Raw genomic sequence first — 19537 nt, forward strand, 5'->3', positions numbered from 1 at the left:
TTATTCTACCTTAACCACAATCAATCAAGAACTACAGATTGAAGACCTCCTACATATATCCATCACTATTGAAAGAGTGATAGGAAATGTACAATCAAGGAATCATAGATTCTGAGGAAAGACAGAAGCCTTAGAATTTATTTAATCAAGATGTACGTCCTATCCATTGGATGCTCAGGGGGTTTTGTTGTTTTTAAATCAGAAATTTTTCAGTTATCTTTGAAGCCCCAGCAAACACAGTACATTAGCTGTCAGTGGAAGGCAGACAAGAGTTCTTCTTGAATGAGTGAATAAATAAACTCATGATGATACACATCCCCACCAAGTCCTTGACTCTTCAACCTACATTTAAGCATTAGGTAATTATATTGAGTAGAAGTAGTCTTCCATATATTTCTGGCAGACCCTTTGGTTATTAGACATATGTTTTTGATTTTCGTGAGGTAGGTATTGCAGGGTTTGTGTCGTTAAGAACTCTGTATAGTGATGGACCCATACGGGATCAACATACTCTCTATACAGGACTTGGAAAAGTTGCTCTAAGGTGGACCGAGCACAGTTCACCTAGAAAAGAGAAGGAAGTCTACTTTATTCCAGAAATGAGGCTTGTATAGAAAGACCTTGCTTAGAAGAAAACAAAATTCCCTCAAGAAAATAGAAAGTTAGGAAAAACAATTTATTAAATAAAGTATTTGTTTCGTTAGTATTGTTTTAAAACCTAGGAAGTGTTCATTTCTGAAGCAACCCAGCCTCGTCATCCTTAGAAATCTGCTCTGACTCGATGCCCTTGGCCTGAATTGGCCCTTCAATTCAGCAGGTGCCCTGTGGTGGTGCCCAGGCCAATGGTCTCAGGCTGATTTCTCCCCTGAGCTTTACATGATGGAGAACACTTCTCCTTTTCAAGACTATGCTATGGTTTGAAATCCAGTGTCGTAACTTTGTTTCTGTTTTCTCAAGTCTCAGCAAAACTCCTGTCTTTCCACACATCATCTCGATGCTCAAGGACACATTTCTTGTCCCATTCCCAGACTGAACAGAGCGATCACAGACAAGGCTTTTTTTCTATGTTTGCTCATAGGCCAGCTCACCTGGTCAACAGGGAAGGGGAACACTACTTATGGCCAGGTCATTCTGCTTACTGCAAGGGTCCGAACTGGACTGTGAATTTGTAAACATCACCATCACCACCACCATCATCATCATCATAAACAACATGATGTTTATATAACATCATATAAATAAATATAAAATCATGTGATCTCAGTGTCGGTTCCTGAGAGAGTGATGTTGACCCATGTTTACCAAAGTGTGCTCCTTCAGACACCTGCACTAGAAATGCCTGGGATGTATATTCAAAATTCTGATTCTTAAGACATATTAGATTCACTGAATTGGAATCTTTCAGGCTAATGTTCTGGGATCTGATTATTTACACTGCTATCTGAATATGTCTTAAATACGCTGAGGATTGTGAACCACCATGAGAATATGTGAAGACCTGATAGTCCCTGCCCACATTATTAGCATCATTTTTATACAAGTTACAAATTTAACTCACTAGTCCTCTGCTTTACTATTCAGTGTTTCAAGCTGCCTCTACTTATTCTGTATACTTAGGAACTAAGTAAAATATGTGAGAACACTTTCTCAAGAAGTCATGTTATTTTATAAAGTTCTTTCTAATATCTAACTTCATTTATGCTGATATCATTCACCCCATTTCTTCGTTTGTCTTACATTTAGGAAGAAAAGGAAAACATCTCTCACAGACAATTTTTTTGTCTATCTGCACATCATTCTTAAGACAGCCCTTAGCCATGGTTCTTTGGGGGAAAGAAGCTTTGTCATCATATGGTAGTGATCCAGTGGGATTATAACCCATCTGCATCTTCTGTGGGCAAAGTGAACATGTCTCAAACTCAATGCAGCAGACTCCTCACCCAAACCCCTTCATCCTTCTGGGTTTTGTTTTCTCTATGAGAAGGACCCCAGACCACCAGGTTCTGAGTCAGTTCTCCCACAGCCAGCCCTGACTCTGTCACCTTCACACCCAGACCACCATGGACTTCTTTCCACATCTCCTCAGAAACGCTTCAAATATCTCTCATCCTTTCCAGTCCCAGGTTGCCAACACTACTGTCTCCAGGCCCAGAAAAAAACTGATGTGCGCAAAATTTTCCTTTATAAAATTCAGGAGAAGTGATTCTACAGTCACAGTGCTTAAACTGTAGACTGTCGAGTGCATGTCCCACCAGATCACAGAAAGCACATGTGTGCTGTCCAAACAAAATGAACGTTTCTAATTTGCAAGTCGTCTTTAGGTTTCTCTCTCTTTTTCCTCCCATTTCCCCCACCTCCCTGGCCCTGGTGACCATGGTTCAAGTCTCTGTTTCTAACTATTTGATTTGTTTAGATTCCACAGGTGTTCTCTTTAGGTGTCTGACTTATTTTACTTACTCTACTGTCCTCTAGGTCCATCTATGATGTTGCAAATGAAAGGATCTTCTTTTCTAGGGCTGAATATCATCTTACTGTATATACTCAGCATCCCTCACCTATCAGCCCTCAGTGGTCAGACTGCCGTTAGTTTCTTTCCACTAATCCTCACCATCACACGTATAATCCTTTGGAAGCCAAATTATGGCCATACTGTTTCCCTGCTGAGAGAATAACATTAACCAAGCACAGCCAGCATTCTGGAAAGGAGGCAAAGGGAAGGGGAAATGGGAGAAAGTGTTCATGGGCCTGGAGCAGAGAAGGTATTTTGGATGCAGTTGGAAAGCCCAGTCTGGGCTTCAAGAGGGAGGGTCTTGTTTTTTCCACCCCAGAGTGGAAGGCTGGAGCCAGGAGTCAGCTATTGGTGGGGAGGGGGGTGGTGGCAGGCGGTTCCCGGGAAGGTGATGGAGTGAACAGAAGACATGGCCCTCTCTCTCCTTTCTTTGTGACACATCTTTGTTTCCTTCCCTTTGTTGTCTGCTCCTCCCATCCTCTCTTCTTTCTTCTCTTTCCTTTTTCCCTAACACTGCCTAGTGCATTGCCCTACTGTTTACTTGTGATCTCCCTTCCATTTTCTTTTTTCCCCTCTTCTCCGTCTGAAGCTTCAGTATTTTCTCCTTGTCAACCTCAGTTCCTGCCTTTGTACTCTATAAAATGCCATTGGAACTTGCATAGACTAAAATTACATTTACTTCTTTTTATTGCCTACTTTCAACCCAACATGGGATGTTTCACATTTTTCTTTTCCCAAAAGACTACTTAAAATTAGTTACATGTAGTCCAACATTTGCATTTGTTTCTCAATTGTTTTTTCCTTCTGGCAAGTGACCCTAAGCAGGACGACAGCATCCTTGCCTTTGTCATACTCAATTATATTCCGTGCATCAGTGTTCAGCATCGTGGGGATTACATGAATACTGGAGGGAAATTAACTGAAGTGCCATACTTGCTTTCTTATTACTATAAATTATCCTAGCCAAAATACCAAGAAAGGATAATAGCCATTTCCAAATTGGGCAATATATCCAACTGAGTCATAACGTGGGAGAAACCATAGGGAAACTTAATGAAAAAAGAAATATTTTTAAGCATGGCAAATAAAGCTTTAAAATATGTGTAAACTTAAGAAGTGTTATTTAACATTTCATAAAAAGAAATAAAGAAAAACTCTGACCAAAAGTATAATCATGTGAATAAGTGTGTATATAATTTAAGCACAATACATAATTCCAATGAAACACACAAAAATATATAGACACAAATTATATATATGTATATATAGTCTCAAAGGTGTTAGATATTGTTTGTTCAGAAGAACTTGCATATAGAGTCATAGACTATTAGAAAAAGAGACATTAATAATCATCTCCGATTTAATATCTTTCTGAAAACAAAGAAACTGAGAACTGAAGACTAAAGGATGAAAGGTAGAAAAGTTCCCATTCTGAAAGGGGCACCTCGGGTAACCAGATGAGCTTAGTTTCTGGTTATAGTTTCACCACCCTGCTCTTAGCGGGCAGAATATGAAAGGCTAGTTCCCAGGTGAAAAGTCTTCAGATGCTACTGAAGCCCTTGGTTTAACATCAGATGTTAGTGATGGTGAGTGGTGGTCTCTGTGGCTCAAGTGACTTGATTAACCCTATGCACTACCTAGTACCTAAAGGGGAAAAAAAAAAGCCAAGAAGCACGGACAGAGTATCTTAGCAGCACTCAATGATATACGATGGGCAGTTTTCTGAGGATGGATGTCCATACTTGGTATTCAGAGATAGGACAGGTATCAGGGGTGGCCAAAAGACTCACATAACACTCCATGAGCATAGACATATGGTTGAATGATTGTGTGTACCTTTGTATGAGTAACTCTCAGGGGAGAATAGAAAAATTTGAGAGAAATCAGGCACCACACTGTAAAAAAACAAATCAATTCCATTTCTGAGCCCCAAACTTGAGCAATGATCGAGGAACAAGGTCAAGAAGAAAATAGCATCCCATTTTATTAGGGCTATTGACTCGGCAGGAAGACATATGATTGGTGGTAAAGGAGGCAGGGGCTCCGAGGCTTTCCTGTCTGGGAGCCCTTGGGAAGTTGAAGGAACACAAATCAAGACATGCAAGAGATGCTTGCTGGCACAGAAGTGGGAAGGCAGACCCAACTTTGTGGTGAGAAGAGGCTCAATGAAAATATTTCTGAAAGATGTGAGCACAATATTGGAAAACTATCTCATGTAGAGCAGATAAGATTTTGAGGTCCTTGAACATGCTTTTTCCAAAACATACAGAATTTTCTTATTTCCCTGAATTTAAGACTGTTTTGTCCTTCTCCTCGCTCCATGTTCATTGTGAATTGATAGTTGGGTTGCTGCATTTGTGAAGAAGTGTACAGAACTGCTCCACATTCGTGTAAACTTCAACTTAGGGGCAGAGGAAGTTAGGAAGACCAAGTATTTTATTTTACTCAGTGTTGGGTTCTGTGCCTAGGTAGTCTACCTACCAGCTCCACTCTTATTTCATTGGTCTAAAGTTACCATCATCTCCCCTGGTAGTCATGGCAATAATGCTTGCTGTATTGTTGTTGATTGTTGGGCTATGGCCTTTTGACCCATCCATCAGGTAGGGGCAGTAGAGGGATCCTTATTAAACTATACATTCCTGGGGGTCCTACTAGATCTACTCAATTGAAATATCTGGAGTCTGATCCAAAAAATCTGTCTTCACTGCCCTTTCCAGGTGATTCTAATGATCCCAAATGTTTACAAAACACAGTAGCTGTGTACTTTTTTGATTCATTTAAAAACCTACATGAAAAAGGATTGTCTTCCTCTCTACTTGTATCACTTGGTTAAGAAACTCAGACGAAATACTAACACATGGAGAACACCAGGGCTGACTGTCTCCCCGGATGCCTGCATGGGGGTAACAGAAACATTTAGAGAGCACTATCTGGAATAAAACATTCTCATAAATGTCAGTCCGAGGTAAGAAAGCAATAATGAATCTTTATACATCTTGTGTCAATTACCTCATCATTCAAAAAAACCCAATCAGACTAAAATCGGATGTTTCAACCCCAAAATTAACTTAAGGCATCCAGAGACACTTTTTAATGTTATAGATGAGAAACTTGAGAGGCAGGGACTGGAGCATGACAACACAGGTATTGGTTGGATCCGGGATCCAGATGTTCCAAGCAAGCCCAAGGCTCTTCCCACCATCAATCTATTTTCCTTCCTTCCCTGCCCCCTTTTCTTTGCTCATATCAGAAACACATTCCAACTTCAACTCTTCTTTTTCTCTGCCCAAGTGATGAATCCTCTTTTCCCTTCATCCTAAGTTTTTCTCCAGTGTCCAGAATTACATTCAACCCACATCTCTCTATGGAGGACTTTCTTAGTCTTTCAAAGTCACAGGTTGTTTGAGGAAAAAAAAAAGAAAAAAAAAAAAAAAAGACTGCTCCTCAAGCACTGTAGATAGTTTTTAGTTGGTCAGAATACATTTTTCCCCAAACATAATATTGAACATATCTTTAACATAAGCATTTCCTTGTTAGTTTCTGTTCTACAACCTTGCAGCTTGTGCTCTACCTTTGAGCAAATTGTTTATAGCTGACATTAAATCTCTTGAGATTCTTCTTCAAATAACATATTAGAATCATTTTGACCACAAAAGAAATGAACATCTTGTCATATCAAATGAAAGATTCCATGGGGAACATGTGCCTTCAGCATCAGAAATGTGGTTATTTACATTTCAGACAAGATACACTTTTTTGTCCCCCTCTCCACCAAGGTGAAATTATCTACAAATTGAATATCTTTATTTGGATGACAGGGGCTTACAAGAGTTACTTCCAATGGAAATAGAGAAATATGCACCTTGAGTCAAAACACTGATGTGTTTTTCATTCAGCAGAATTCATTTTGAATGATCTGAGTGTTTTATTGCCTACCTCCTAAACTTAAGGATCCTCAATAAAATTGGTCCCATATTAGGTGCTAGTTTACACCAGGCAAACATTCAATTGATCTTTTTAGAGTAGGCATTAGCTTAAAACCATGGTAAGAGCCTAGATATCCATCAACAGATGAATGGATAAAGAAGATGTGGTATATATATATATATATATATATACAATGGAATACTATGCAGCCACCAAAAGAAATGAAATCTTGCTATTTGCAACAACGTGGATGGAACTAGAGGGTATTATGCTGAGCGAAAAAAGCAATCAGAGAAAGACAATTATCATGTGATTTCTCTGATATGAGGAATTTGAGAGACAAAGTTGGGGGTTTGGGGGGTACGGAAGGAAAAAATGAAGCAAGATGGGATCAGGAGGGAGTCTAACTATACAAGACTCTTAATCTCACAAAACGAACTGAGGGTTGCTGGGGGAAGAGGTGGGTAGGGAGAGGGTGGTTGGGTTAGGGACATTGGGGAGGTGACATGGTATGTAAACCTGGTGACTCACAGACCTGTACCCCTGGGGCTAATAATACATGATATGTTAAGGAAAAAAAAAAAGTTAAAAAGATAAAAGAAAAAAAAAAGTAGGCATTAGCTTAATACAGATTCCTTCATTTCCAGGACTCTAATCTTTATTACCTTTTTCTTTAAACCTAAGGATGACTGAAGTTTTCCTTTTAAAACACCTACTTAACTTACTTCAAAACTCCTTAGTTGGGTTAACTATGTTTGGCATGGGTTTCTAAATTTAAATTTCAAATGTTACATGTAACGAATTCTCAGAATCTTAAACACTCGGTGTATAACATCAAACTTTTTCCAGATGTAATTTTCTATGATTTTTACTAATTTGAGAATCTCCAAAGGAAACATCATATTTTAAATTATACTTCTTAATAACTGAAATGAAGTTTCTTCCCTAGGTAACAATTCCCTGAAGGTTTTCATTACATCATCATATGTTTATAACTTCTTGTTAGATTAGGTGTCAGACCATATGATGAAAAATGTCTGGCACATGGAAACACTATAGTGAAACAGTAAACTAATGAGTCAGACTAATAATATTCAAATCCTGCCTTCTCTGTTTACTACCTGGCAGACTGCACAGATTTTTAAACTCTTTCTGTATCAGTATGACTGTTTTACTATTGTTGTTGCTTTATTAAGAAGATTTATTTTTTAAATTTTATTTATTTGAAAGAGAGAGAATGAGAGAAGAGAGAGCATGACCGAGGTGAGGGGCAGATGGAGAAGCAGACTCCCCGCTGAGCAGGGAGTCTGATGCAGGGCTTGACCCCAGGACTCTATCCCAGGACTTGATCTTGGGACGCTGGGATCATGATCTGAGTGGAAGGTAGATGCCCAACTGACTGAGTCACCCAGGTGCCCCTGTATGATCATTTTAATAGTATTTGCTTAATAGAATCAGATGAGGTAAGATGGTACCGTGCTTGGAACAGTGTTGGACAGAGTGTACCATATTAATACTACCCATTGTTATTATTTTTATTATTAGATAAGTAGGCCTATTATTATTATATAGTATAGTAATCATTCTATTATTTCATGCTATATTGTTATTCAAGTAAGCACTTGCTAATTATGAAATGATTGACTATGGAAATACATTCCTTTTACTGAACTATTTGAAGTTCACATTTCATTACATTGAAATAGACAGAGCTCTTATGGAGTATAAGTAAAGATTGGAAATTGCATATGGTTTGCATCTAAGTCCTTTTCCTACGAGATGGTTGAGGATTATAAGGGCCTGGGCTAGGCAGTGAGGACCTCTCAGGGTAGGGGATGAGCAGATAGAGTGACTTTTACTAGATCCTGGATTCAAAGCAAAGAGTTAAGATGGGAAGAGAAGAAAGCCAACATCTGTAAGTCAGGGAATCAAGCCACCAACAGAAAGTGCAGATGCCAAGGAACTGGAGAACCAGGGAGGCAACAGTAGAGAATGATGGGTCAGTGACAAGCCTGAAGTCACTGAGACAAATCCAGGGGTCAGTGCTAGCCTTATGAGACCTCATGCCTGGGCAGGAGGTTGCATAGACCGGGCATTGGTGCCTTCTGCACTTCTATTCCTGCCACTCTGCTTTGACTGCACCAAACATAACCTGTACTTGTCTTTTCAGCAAAGACACACGCTCAAGGTGATTTCCCTACCTTAAGAAAAAGTGGTATACATGTGCAACCTCATCCCCAAAAACAGAAAGCACCTCCCTCCGTAGCAAAAAGATAAAATAAACATTCACGTGTCCCCTGACAGCAACACATGTGTCAGAGTACAGCAAACAATGTGATAAAATCTTCAACAGAACCTGAGAACTAGAGGCTGCGGCAGATGCTGCAGCTAATAACTTTCAAGCATCTCAAAGATTACCTGAGGGAAAAGAAACAAACAAAATAACAGAACAAATGTCAGATCCATAAAATTGACTTGTATCTGAATGAAGGCATCTCCCGAAAGTGATCTTTATCTGAATCAGATTTTTCCTAAAGTGGGGGCAGGGACAAGGAATTCTAACTAGATCTTGCTCTTGGTATGTTGAATATTCATCTTGTGAAACAGAACACAATTTGCATAATGTGGGGCCCAGGTCTGTGTGCAGGAACACCCTTCAGGGAACTAGATGAAGCTTCCAGGATAATAAGAACATTTTCTAGTTCACTGCAGAGGAAATCCACAGCTCAAACTTCATTTTTTTTGACAGGATTTCCCAGATTTGCTCAAGAAAATGCCCCAGAGAATGTTTCTGCTTAAGTTGTGTATGTTTGTGTGTGTGTGTGTGTGTGTGTGTGTAATGTCTGTATATACATTTACATATAGTTTTTTGTTGATAATATTTACCAACAACAGTTTTAAGTAATTCACATGAATATGACATGCAAACCCAAATAAAACATTTTTCTTTGAGGCACCATGAATTTAACCTGTCAATTTCTGCTCAACGGATAGTGAAAAGAAATACTTTCATCTAGGTCTCTATTGCTTGGTTCTGTGGCAGAAATTCATTCTAAGTACACTACAACATGTGGACACAGCACATCTGAATGTGAATTATTTGTAAATAGTAAACATTCCAGAAGAAATCATATGGCTAAAAAGGTGCTCAACTTCTTGCATACATTATTACAAAACAGAAAGTCTTGCTTAGATTTAAATGCAATATGCATTTTATATTAGAAGTAGTTCCCCAATAAAACACAAACACAACCTGAATTCCTAGTTTTAAAAGAACTACTCTCTTTAAATTTTCCCTTTTTTAGAATTTGCATGAATTTTGTTTCTATTTACAAAATAATCTTTTACAAGAAACTCTCCAAGACAAGCACATTTCTAAAGAGAAATAAAAAAGATTATATTAACATCACCTCTTTCAAAATCACTCAATTTTCCAGACTAGTTCCAAACTAGTTCATCTTTTTTAATGTGCAAATGCACAACTTTAACAGGTCATACTACTTTTCTGCTTGATATACTGATATTATCAAACATTGATGAATAATGAATCAACAGCCCCTACGGCATTGTATAGAGATCAAACATTAAAGCAAAAATGGCAGAATCAATAGACACAGATCCTTTTCATTTCTGTTGCTGCTGTTACTGTTATTTTGCAAGCTATTGAATGAATGGCCAATATCTTTGGCATGTTACTTACTGATGGGTAGAGGTAACCTTCTCCATTCATGGCTATATACAACCCTGTCTTCACTCCCTGGATGGCAACAACGCGCAGTCCCACTGGTATGAGGTTGAACAGTGCTGCAAAGATAAACAACCTGTCACAAATGGGCTGGGATAAACAAAACCTTGCCATCATTTTTCCCTCCCTCATTTCTTTTATTAAAAAAAAAAACTGATAATCTTTGTTACAACCTTCTGAGAAGTTCCAATTAATTAACTTTTATTTCTCTTTATAACTAAGATGTTTCTGCAATGGATAAATTTAGCACTTGAGCTTCAATTTGTATACCTTAATGGTCTGCCTATAGCATTCCAAAGAACTGACAGAGTAATAAACAGAGTCAACCCTGGAATCCCGATTCTAGGATCACAGTGTCTGACCTCATTTGATACCAAAAGAGACCAGCTATGAAGATTCTCAAAGAGTGGAATTTAAAAAGTCAAAGTTCAATGCTTATTCTGGTCTTTCATGCAGAAGGTGTGCTTTATCACTGCAATGTAGGACAGGTCACATGTTAAAAAGGTAATTCCAAAACAGAATTACTCTTGCTGAACAAATATGAGATGCCAGCAGAGCCCAGAAAAGACGTGCACTGCCAATGTACTCAATTTAGAAAGAATTAATCATACTGAACAGCATGCACATTTTAGAGAGACATTTCCTTTACTAATATCTTATAAAGCTGTGAGTGATAACTAAAATAAAAGAGGGAAAAGTGTTCAATTTTACCCATCCAAGATAAAAACTCATTTATAGTTCCATGTTTCGTTTCTTCCCTTATTGTCAAGGAAAGTATTTTTATATATTTTTACATAGCACAGAAAGCAATGTTATCATTGATTTCTTATAAAGTCTTAACATTCCTTTAACACATTTCCATGCCAGGGTTATATGTTAACTCTTCAGTAGGTGTTCTAGCACCTTTCTTAGTAATAACTGCTTGATGGTTTGGGCGACTTTATTGTAGATATGTTTATAAGAGTAGTTAATTATCCACAGTGTGGTTATCTGCTCCCATGGTCTTAACTGAAGACTAATTCCAAGCAACTGGACCAGGCCTGAATAGGCAACGACAGCACTGAGATGCTGAAGTGAATAAGTAAACAAAATACCTATTTTAGGTTCTCAACTGTTTTCCACAAAGACAGATCATTGGGAAAACTGGGCCACATTGACTTCAATCCATGAGTCTACTCAGTACATAATTAAAAATGGACTTTATAAATTAATTTTTATTTAATTAAATAAAATTATGCATTGTCAGGCTGGGGGGGAATTATACCCTCTCTTTCAATTATTACATGTTACTGATCCCAAGATCTCAAGATGTCTGTGATGAAAGGAATATGGTGGGCCATGGCCATAGATAATTACACCTACAGGGATACTCAGAGGAGTGTATATGGTTCAGTGGATATTAGCTTTCATGATGCAAACTACTATTGAGACATCTTCCATGGGATTCTAGGGGCTTATGTTATAGAAGAATGAGGTTTATGCTCGCTCACTTCTATTAGTAAAACAGTAAACAGGAGTGGGAATCATTGAGCAGTTATGAGGTACTTGTGTCATTGTAACTCAGTATTCCTTCTTCTTGGGAGACGGCCACTGGCCAATTCCCCTCTTGGCCAGAACACCTAGACTGTCCCATCTGCCTTATATTTTGAAAGGATGGGCACCATAGAACAATTTCTGATTGATACGCAAAAGTTTTAGAGAAAAAAAACACAATTATATGACTGTCCTTGAAAACCATTCTAACTTAACCATTCAAACTTAACTATTCTCATCTTTATATACTCTTGATAGTATTTATAGGTGCCACATATTTGATATAGGCCAGATGTTATAATTCTAGAAAGTAAGAACATATGAAGTAACCAAAATAATGTGGTATAGGAAAGAGAAAAATTACAAATGATAGCCTAAAATGATCATATAAAAAATAGATTTTCCTTAGGAATTTGGTTGGGACCTGAATTATAAAATGTCAGTTATTATCATTTACAGAATGATAATACAAAGTGAATCCATATAACCACTTCCTGTGGAAGCCCGTTCAGAGCTGACCATAAAGAATTCATGGTGTTAATTAAAACTGCAGATATCCACATTAATTGAGGCATCATTTTATTTTTCTATTCTTCTTGTATTTCGTGTAATTATAAAGCAATGTCACAAAGCCTAGGGAAGTCAGAACAATAAAACGTTCATGCTACTTTGTTCTGTGGGACAGCCTAGTTTTCCATATAATGGTGATTTTCCATTCTGGCTATACTTTAAAACCAGCTGCATTTATAAGAGAGGACAGCCCTGCCCAACTGCGGACTAATTAAATTAAATAAGAATCTCTGGAAGAGAGATTGGGGTTTAGGGCATAAGGAGGTCTTTTTAACTTTTTTTTTTTAAAGTTCCTCAAATGACCCTAAAGGACAGCCAGAGTGAAAATCACCATCCCAAGGCCTGTGGGTTGGTGGTCACTGTGAGTGATGGGCAATTTTTACATATCAAATTATCAGGTAGAAATTTCTAAGATGATAGGGCTTGGTGCATGTGAGGTTTTAATATCGCTATAGTTACTGGCATATTGATATTTCTATAGTCATATTCCACATAGAGCATTTATTAAGTCTGGTAATGGGAGTAATTAAGTTTAAGAGCACAGGAAAACCTTGTGGCATCCCTAAAACAACGGGAGGGGGGGGAAATCACCTCTTAATCAAATGCCATAGTTCATGGTAATGCTAACCCTTAGTAGATAGATGGGAAGCTATATGAGTTTTACACGGATACACCCCTGAAAATGAATCTGGTGATGCAGTAATCTGGGTGCTCATTTCTTTCTGTGAAAGATCTTTCTAGGGTACATGGAAGCCAATAAGAAGCGGTCAAGTTGCTACAGTATCTTCTCTGTTTGGACCAATCGTCCATCATCAGCCGTCGTCTTACCATTTTTCCTCTCAGAAATTTCTAGATCTCAGGCTGGAAAACCCAGGGAGGACTTTAGTGTTAGGCTCACCTGCCTGCTGGCCTGTCTCTTTCTTCTCAAGTCATCTGAAAATTTTGACAAAGGGCAGCTTCGTAGGGTGGTTCTGACTTTACCTAGTTCTTAATAAGCTCATGTTTAGCTGTGGGAAATGAGTCCAACTCAAATCACGAAGATTTGAAGGTTCAATCCTCAGTTTTGTTGTTTGTAACCTCTACTATGGCATCAGGGTGACTCTTAGGGCATTTCTCTTTATTTTTCCTACTTACAGTTGACTAATTCTTATTTTGTATTCAAAGAATTATCAAAAATCTAAAACACATGTGTGAATTACTACATCATACCCTAATGCAAACCAAAAGGGCAATGTTCCCATGAGGACCTGGTTGCCAGCATCTTTATTGCTCCCCCCCTTTTTACAGAATATTGTTCACAGTTTATGGTTTTCTCAAGACTCATAAGATTGCTATAATGAACCAGAGAAGGAAATTATCTTAAATTCCACCTAAAAAAAGCTGTGGTTTTCAATTGCAAAGGTGATGGTACCCAAAAGTAGAGTTAATTAGTAACTCCCATGGCTTTTTATAAAGCTATTGTACTCCTGCCATGTTTTATTAAATTTTAGGGTCATGCAATTTTTATAGCCTTTTGAGAAGTGAATCTTTACCTCACCTTGTTTTGCTCTCTTTGCTATGTCTTTGCAAATGTTGAAATGGTAATAAAACTAACCTAATGAGCTAAATGTGCACAGAAAGTGCAGTGTAACTTGTAAGAAAAGCAACTGCGGCCCATAGTGGCCCTTGAGTGCGAGCACTACAATTTGGTTCTGGTTTGCTTGGACACAGGAGCTGCTGCTCCTGCTTCATTCTTCACCAGCATTTAAGGGGGATGAGAGAGGATTCCAAGTGTTGCTCCAAGATTCCTGTTCCTTCTAATACGGTTACACAGCAGGAGAAAAGAAGCCTTACACATTTAGAGAACAGAAGGTTGTATCTCTTTCAGGGTCTCAGCTGTCCAGTGTAGTATTGAATATGGTTCAGATAACCAGATACAATTACGTGTGTGTGCATATGATGTCTACATCTGCACATTCACAGTTTAGAAAATACTGTGCTGCTGATCAAGTTCTGAAGCAATATGCCGTAGAAGACAGCATCTACCTAACACTTCTTAATTCAGTATTGATTTCTATCATTAAAAACAACCAACCTGTTTGGCATTACAAAAAACAAAGAAGAAGGTAGAAAAGAAATGCATAAAACCTTTGAAGGAAATTATTTTTCTGAGAAGTCCAACTAAACAGCATTTTATATAGCTATGGTTTATTTCCTTTCTTGAAAACTTTGTCATAAGGGATGGCCTCAACCTCTAGGTCAGAATTTCCTAATTCTTTCAGGTATCAGAATTATGGAAAACTAGTCCTCACTCTCAGTCGGACTTTGGCTGAAGGAAATCAGAGAACACTGAAGACATCAGAACTTGTGAATCTCGAGAGTCCATAACCCCACAAGTATAAGACATAAGAAAAAGAGAATGCCTTTTGTCAAAGAATGGGTAAGGAGTTCAAGATAGAAGAAAATGAGCAGACATACATGTATTAGCTTGAACCAGAAGAAACTGACATCTTTTATTGATCAAAGATGGTCAAGTCCTTACACTTTCAAAAAGTTCAACCTAATAGCAAAATCCCAACAAGTAATCAAATGGTTGACATCAGTTTTATGAGTAAAAATAACTTCTCTTTCTTCCTTGTGCTTGAATTGCTTTACCTTCTCTTTCTTTAAATAGAAGGAGGAAATAAACAACAATGACAAAGAATCAATGAACAAATATGATAGAGAAAAGTTTAAAAAGACAAAAGGGCAACATAATAGACACAAAGAGAGAAAAAGGTAAGAAATTGAAAAGGAGGGAAACACAGACAAACAGAAAAAATTTAAAGTTGAAAGAAAAATTTTAAATGAAGTAAAGTCCAAAGTCTAAAGAGTAAACACAATGGCTGGAAAAATACTGACATTACACATAGGGACACCAAATGCAAAGGCAGTCTACTTTATGTTATTAGTTATTCTTTATGCTATTGAAAATTTGATTACTAGAATTGAAAACAGAAAGTGCCCGTAATTTGTGTATTCAAATCCTCCCTTCTTTTCGTGGAATGATGCTCTGTAAATGAAGGATAAATGCTAAATGGTTTAAATGATTCATATCCATTCCTGATCCACTAGTAATATGTGAATAAGTATTTCCAATAAAATCAGTTTTGCTTTTCATTGATTCTCCTGAGCAGTAAAAACTGTCTATTTTAGAACTGATGTGCTAAATTAAAAGGAATCTGATGCCAGTATAAACAGGAAATGGGAAAGGAACACACAGACAATTGAATAAAGGGGGACACCAGAATGAAAATACAAAGAAAAGTTATATATTAAAAATACCAAAATGAAGACAGACACTAATACAATAGAGGGTCAGTGGTTTTTCAATTAAAGACAAATCATCAGAGACCCAATTCTGTAAAGCAGTGAAACATTTTGTACAATGTCTTTAAACGCACAGAGCCTTCATGTCCTCTCTCTAAAAAAGATACTATCTTTTCTTGTTGAAGACACATTTGAAATATTACATTTCTATTCTTTGAAACAACTAATCCTTATAGCTCTTTAATTTCCATAATTATCATTAAAAAGCTACAGGTTTGATAAAAATATTTCCAAGGTAAACATGGATTCGTCTTTCATCCAAATGCACTAGTGTACTTACTTGACTTTTATGAAATGAAAGTAACAACAATGCTGGATCTGCCAATTGTTTTGAGAAAAAAAAAAAAAAGAGAGAGAGAAACGAATTATCTTAAAATGACAGGCTTTGTGTGTTGCTCTGTTCATGTTTTCATCCACGTGGTCTCAGTAAAATTGTGGATGGCCTTCTAGTGTGTAACATTCACAAAAATGAACCAACGTAACAAGTATTTGTAAATGTAGCTTAGAAAGTCATTTATGTAGCAGTGTATGTTCTACCGACTGTGTTAACGGGAGGCCTGAGGTCGTCACTTACTAGAATTAGTGCTGTCATCCTTGGTTCCATCGAGAGCTCCATCGGGGTGCATTTGCAAGTAGTAGCCTTGCCTGCAATATAACCTGGTCACTATACCCTTGAGCTGGGGATCTGAAAGGCAAACATAGTTATCATAAGCCTCACAACGTGTCACAATAGAGTTTCTTATTTCTTTTTCTGATTTTTTTTTTCTTTTTCAGAAGAGGGCATTTGATAGAAGTAGCACCTTTGATTCTGTGTCTCCCAGATTCCTCTGTATTCCTCTAACCTGGCACATACTAACCGTAGAAGGTCAGAAGCTGCATGTGTCAGCTGCAGAAACTGGGTCATTTCATAAAACTAACATGTGGATTTAAATGATTAATTAGAACAATTAAGCTACCAAATCTATTGGTGTAATTTTAGTTAAATCCTGAGCTAATTAGTTTAATATCATTCAGGATAGCCATACAAGAGTTTTGCAAACTTCTGGTTCTAAGAAGCCTTTAATAAGGCTTTTTAATGGATTTTTCTTTTTATTTAATTTGACCAGTAATCCCAAAAGGTGAAGAACCTGTATTTTTTTTTTTAAATCAAACTAGCATTTTGATATGCATTCTTAGGAAAAAACCTCATTATGGAGAATGTTTCTTTGATGTCTAAAGGGTCACTGTCACTGGCCTGGGAGCATCTGGTACTTATGCATGACCCATAGAAAAATGAGAAAGTTGATTTCTAAGCTCAAGGTAAGACACAACAACAAAACTCTGCTGTGAGATCATCTCTGTGACCATGATCCAGACAAATTAGACATATTAAACTGATGTATAACTAAAAAGGAGAGTGAAATTATTTGATTTGATTCTTAACCAAAAGGGCCAAGGATAGAGGACAGTGGGAGTTTATTAAAACGAAAAGGGAAATTATATGGTAACAGACTTCTTATTTGATGCATTGAAAAGATAACCAGTGAAGTGACTCAGGCTTTATAAAGGGCCAGTTGTACCTTTGAAAATAAATATTTACATATGGCTTTTCAAAGGTCATCCCCATCTCATGACTGGATTTGATGTTGGACATCATAGTCCTCACCATGGCAACTGGCACCTCTCCACTACTGCTGAATGGGACTTGCAAATGCGATCAGATCATGCTATCAAAACAGTAGATTGGTACAGAACAATGAAGTCGACCATCTTGTAATTGACAGAAAATTTGTGGATTAGCCAACAGGTAAAAACAAAAAAATACACATGCCAAAAAAAAAAAAAAAATGTTGTTCCAAACCAGAATACCCTTAGCCTTTTGTTTAATGCTCAAAAAATTAAAAAGAATGTCAATATCTATTGTCACGTACATATGATAGAACTAATAATTTCAAAAATAACCTTATGGTACACAGATTTTCTTCGAAGATCATATGAGAATGAAGAAAATCTGGGAAATAATGCATGAACACCACAGCATCACATCAGTCTGACTAAATATAATAGAATGTAGATGCTTCTAGAAGACGAGGATTAAAAAAAATCTAAGTGATTATTGGGATTATGTGACATTTGTTCCTTATTCTGTAGTATATACCTTTAAAATTCACACACAATTCTAAGATGTGCATTAGTGGGAAAATTACTCTTGTGCCTTAGTCCACCCATTTCTCAGTAAAATTGGGCTACTGACTCTCTAAGTATCAAGGACTTCTTTTCTTATTTATGCTGCAATGTATTTATGCTCATCACTGAAAATAAGTGGCATGGAAAAGAAGAGAACAAAGGTAAAACGGCAGGTTCTTAATTGTCATGATGACATACAGAGGATTTCAGAGATTGGTAATTCTTCTGTAAAACCTTTATGTTCTGAATGACTTACTTTTGAATTCTACATTTTAGCTTACTACATCTTCTAGACCTGAATTAAGTAGGTCAGGCAAGGCAGTACAAGACATACAACTCCCACAAGCTCCCTCACACTTTAACAAAAAGAACACTTTTTTTTTTCCTTTTCTATGATCAAAAAGACAAGGGATAACAGGTATTGGTAAGGATGTGGAGAAGGGGAATCTTTGTGCATTGTCGGTGGGAATGCAAATTGGTGCAGCCACTGTTGAAATAGTATGGGTTTCCTCAAAAAATTAAAAATTGAACTACCACATTCAGCTGATCCAACAATCCCACTTCTGGGTACACAGCCAAAGGAAGTGAAATCAGGGTCTTAAAAGAGATATCTACACCATATTCACTACAGCATTATTCACATTAGCCAAGATGCAGAAACATACAAGTGTCCATTAGTGATTGAATGGATAAAGAGAATGAGGTATCTATACACAACAGAATATTATTCAGCTTTAAAAAGAGGGAAATTGTGTCATTTGTGACAACATGGATGAAACTAGAGGACATAAGACTGAGCTTTTCGTCATGACACCTGATTTCTGATAAGGAAGTATAAGCAAAATACAAAACTTGTGTTTTTGAATTCTCACTAAATTTCAAAGAAACGAGATGAAATTGGGATCCATGTATCAAGTTTCACATTATTTGATGTCTTCTCTTTAGAAACCATAATAGCATTGTGCTCTTCTCAGGTGCCAGGCACTGTTCTTAGTACATCGCAGGATTAACTCATTGAACTCATCACAAATTACTTAACGGGAAGCCCACTTTGAAGATGAGGAAATGGAGACAGAAAGATGGAGTCATTGACAAGCATAAAACTGATAAGTGCCCAGCTGGGGGTTGAACAGGATCCTGCCACCATAACCACTAAGCTAGGTGGCCTCTGGAAGTTGAACAATGGACTGTAACTTTATAAAAGCCTAAAATAAAATGCAAACCAATCTTTTTTTTCCTTTTAAACTAGGTTTTTAAAGATTAACCATGGCTGTATCTAACCCAAATCCTGCACACTTGGAGCTGGATCTGTGATTTAAAACAACATGAAGTTAGAATCAAAGTGCTTGAAAATCTCTTCTACTATCTGCCCCACTTTGTCGTTGGCCACATTTCCAATAAGTCTCCACCTGTGCGATCCCCACCGAGGTTGCAGATCTAATCCTGTAGGCTTAAACTGGTCTAGTGCCATTCTCCAGAAGGTACTTGTTGCCTTGACTAGGAGACTCATGTGAACTGTCTCAGCCACTCACATCCACACTGCACTTGCTTTTGTCATTTCACTAAACAGTTGCCTGGTTCCTGCAGATTCTGTCTTCACAATCTCCCTCCCTTTCCCCTGTTCTAGCTTCACCACGGGAAGCACTGCAGCCCCTCCTGACCTCTCCTAGGTGGTCATCCCATGGGCAGTGTGCTTGTTCCAATCCAGCAGATCCAGCAACATGCAGTGAATCACTCAC

At 37.6% G+C, this 19537-nt stretch overlaps 1 protein-coding gene across 3 annotated transcripts in view; it reads right to left on the reverse strand.

The window, feature by feature from the left end:
* Window positions 1-19537, reverse strand: part of LOC111147058 (fibroblast growth factor 14) — a 619485-nt gene that overhangs the window by 106699 nt on the left and 493249 nt on the right. For 2 of the 3 annotated variants that reach the window (XM_022502930.1, XM_022502928.1), the window contains exons 2-3: window positions 16207-16317; window positions 10137-10240 (exon numbers count right to left, since the gene is read on the reverse strand). In XM_022502930.1, the coding sequence (XP_022358638.1) occupies window positions 10137-10240; window positions 16207-16317 (215 nt within the window). The remainder of the gene's footprint in view (window positions 1-10136; window positions 10241-16206; window positions 16318-19537) is intronic. The other variant, XM_022502929.1, reaches the window with a different exon arrangement.

The sequence above is a fragment of the Enhydra lutris genome, unplaced genomic scaffold (genome assembly GCF_002288905.1).
Source record: "Enhydra lutris kenyoni isolate GAN:26980312 unplaced genomic scaffold, ASM228890v2 scaffoldscaffold15, whole genome shotgun sequence".
NCBI lineage: Eukaryota > Metazoa > Chordata > Mammalia > Carnivora > Mustelidae > Enhydra > Enhydra lutris.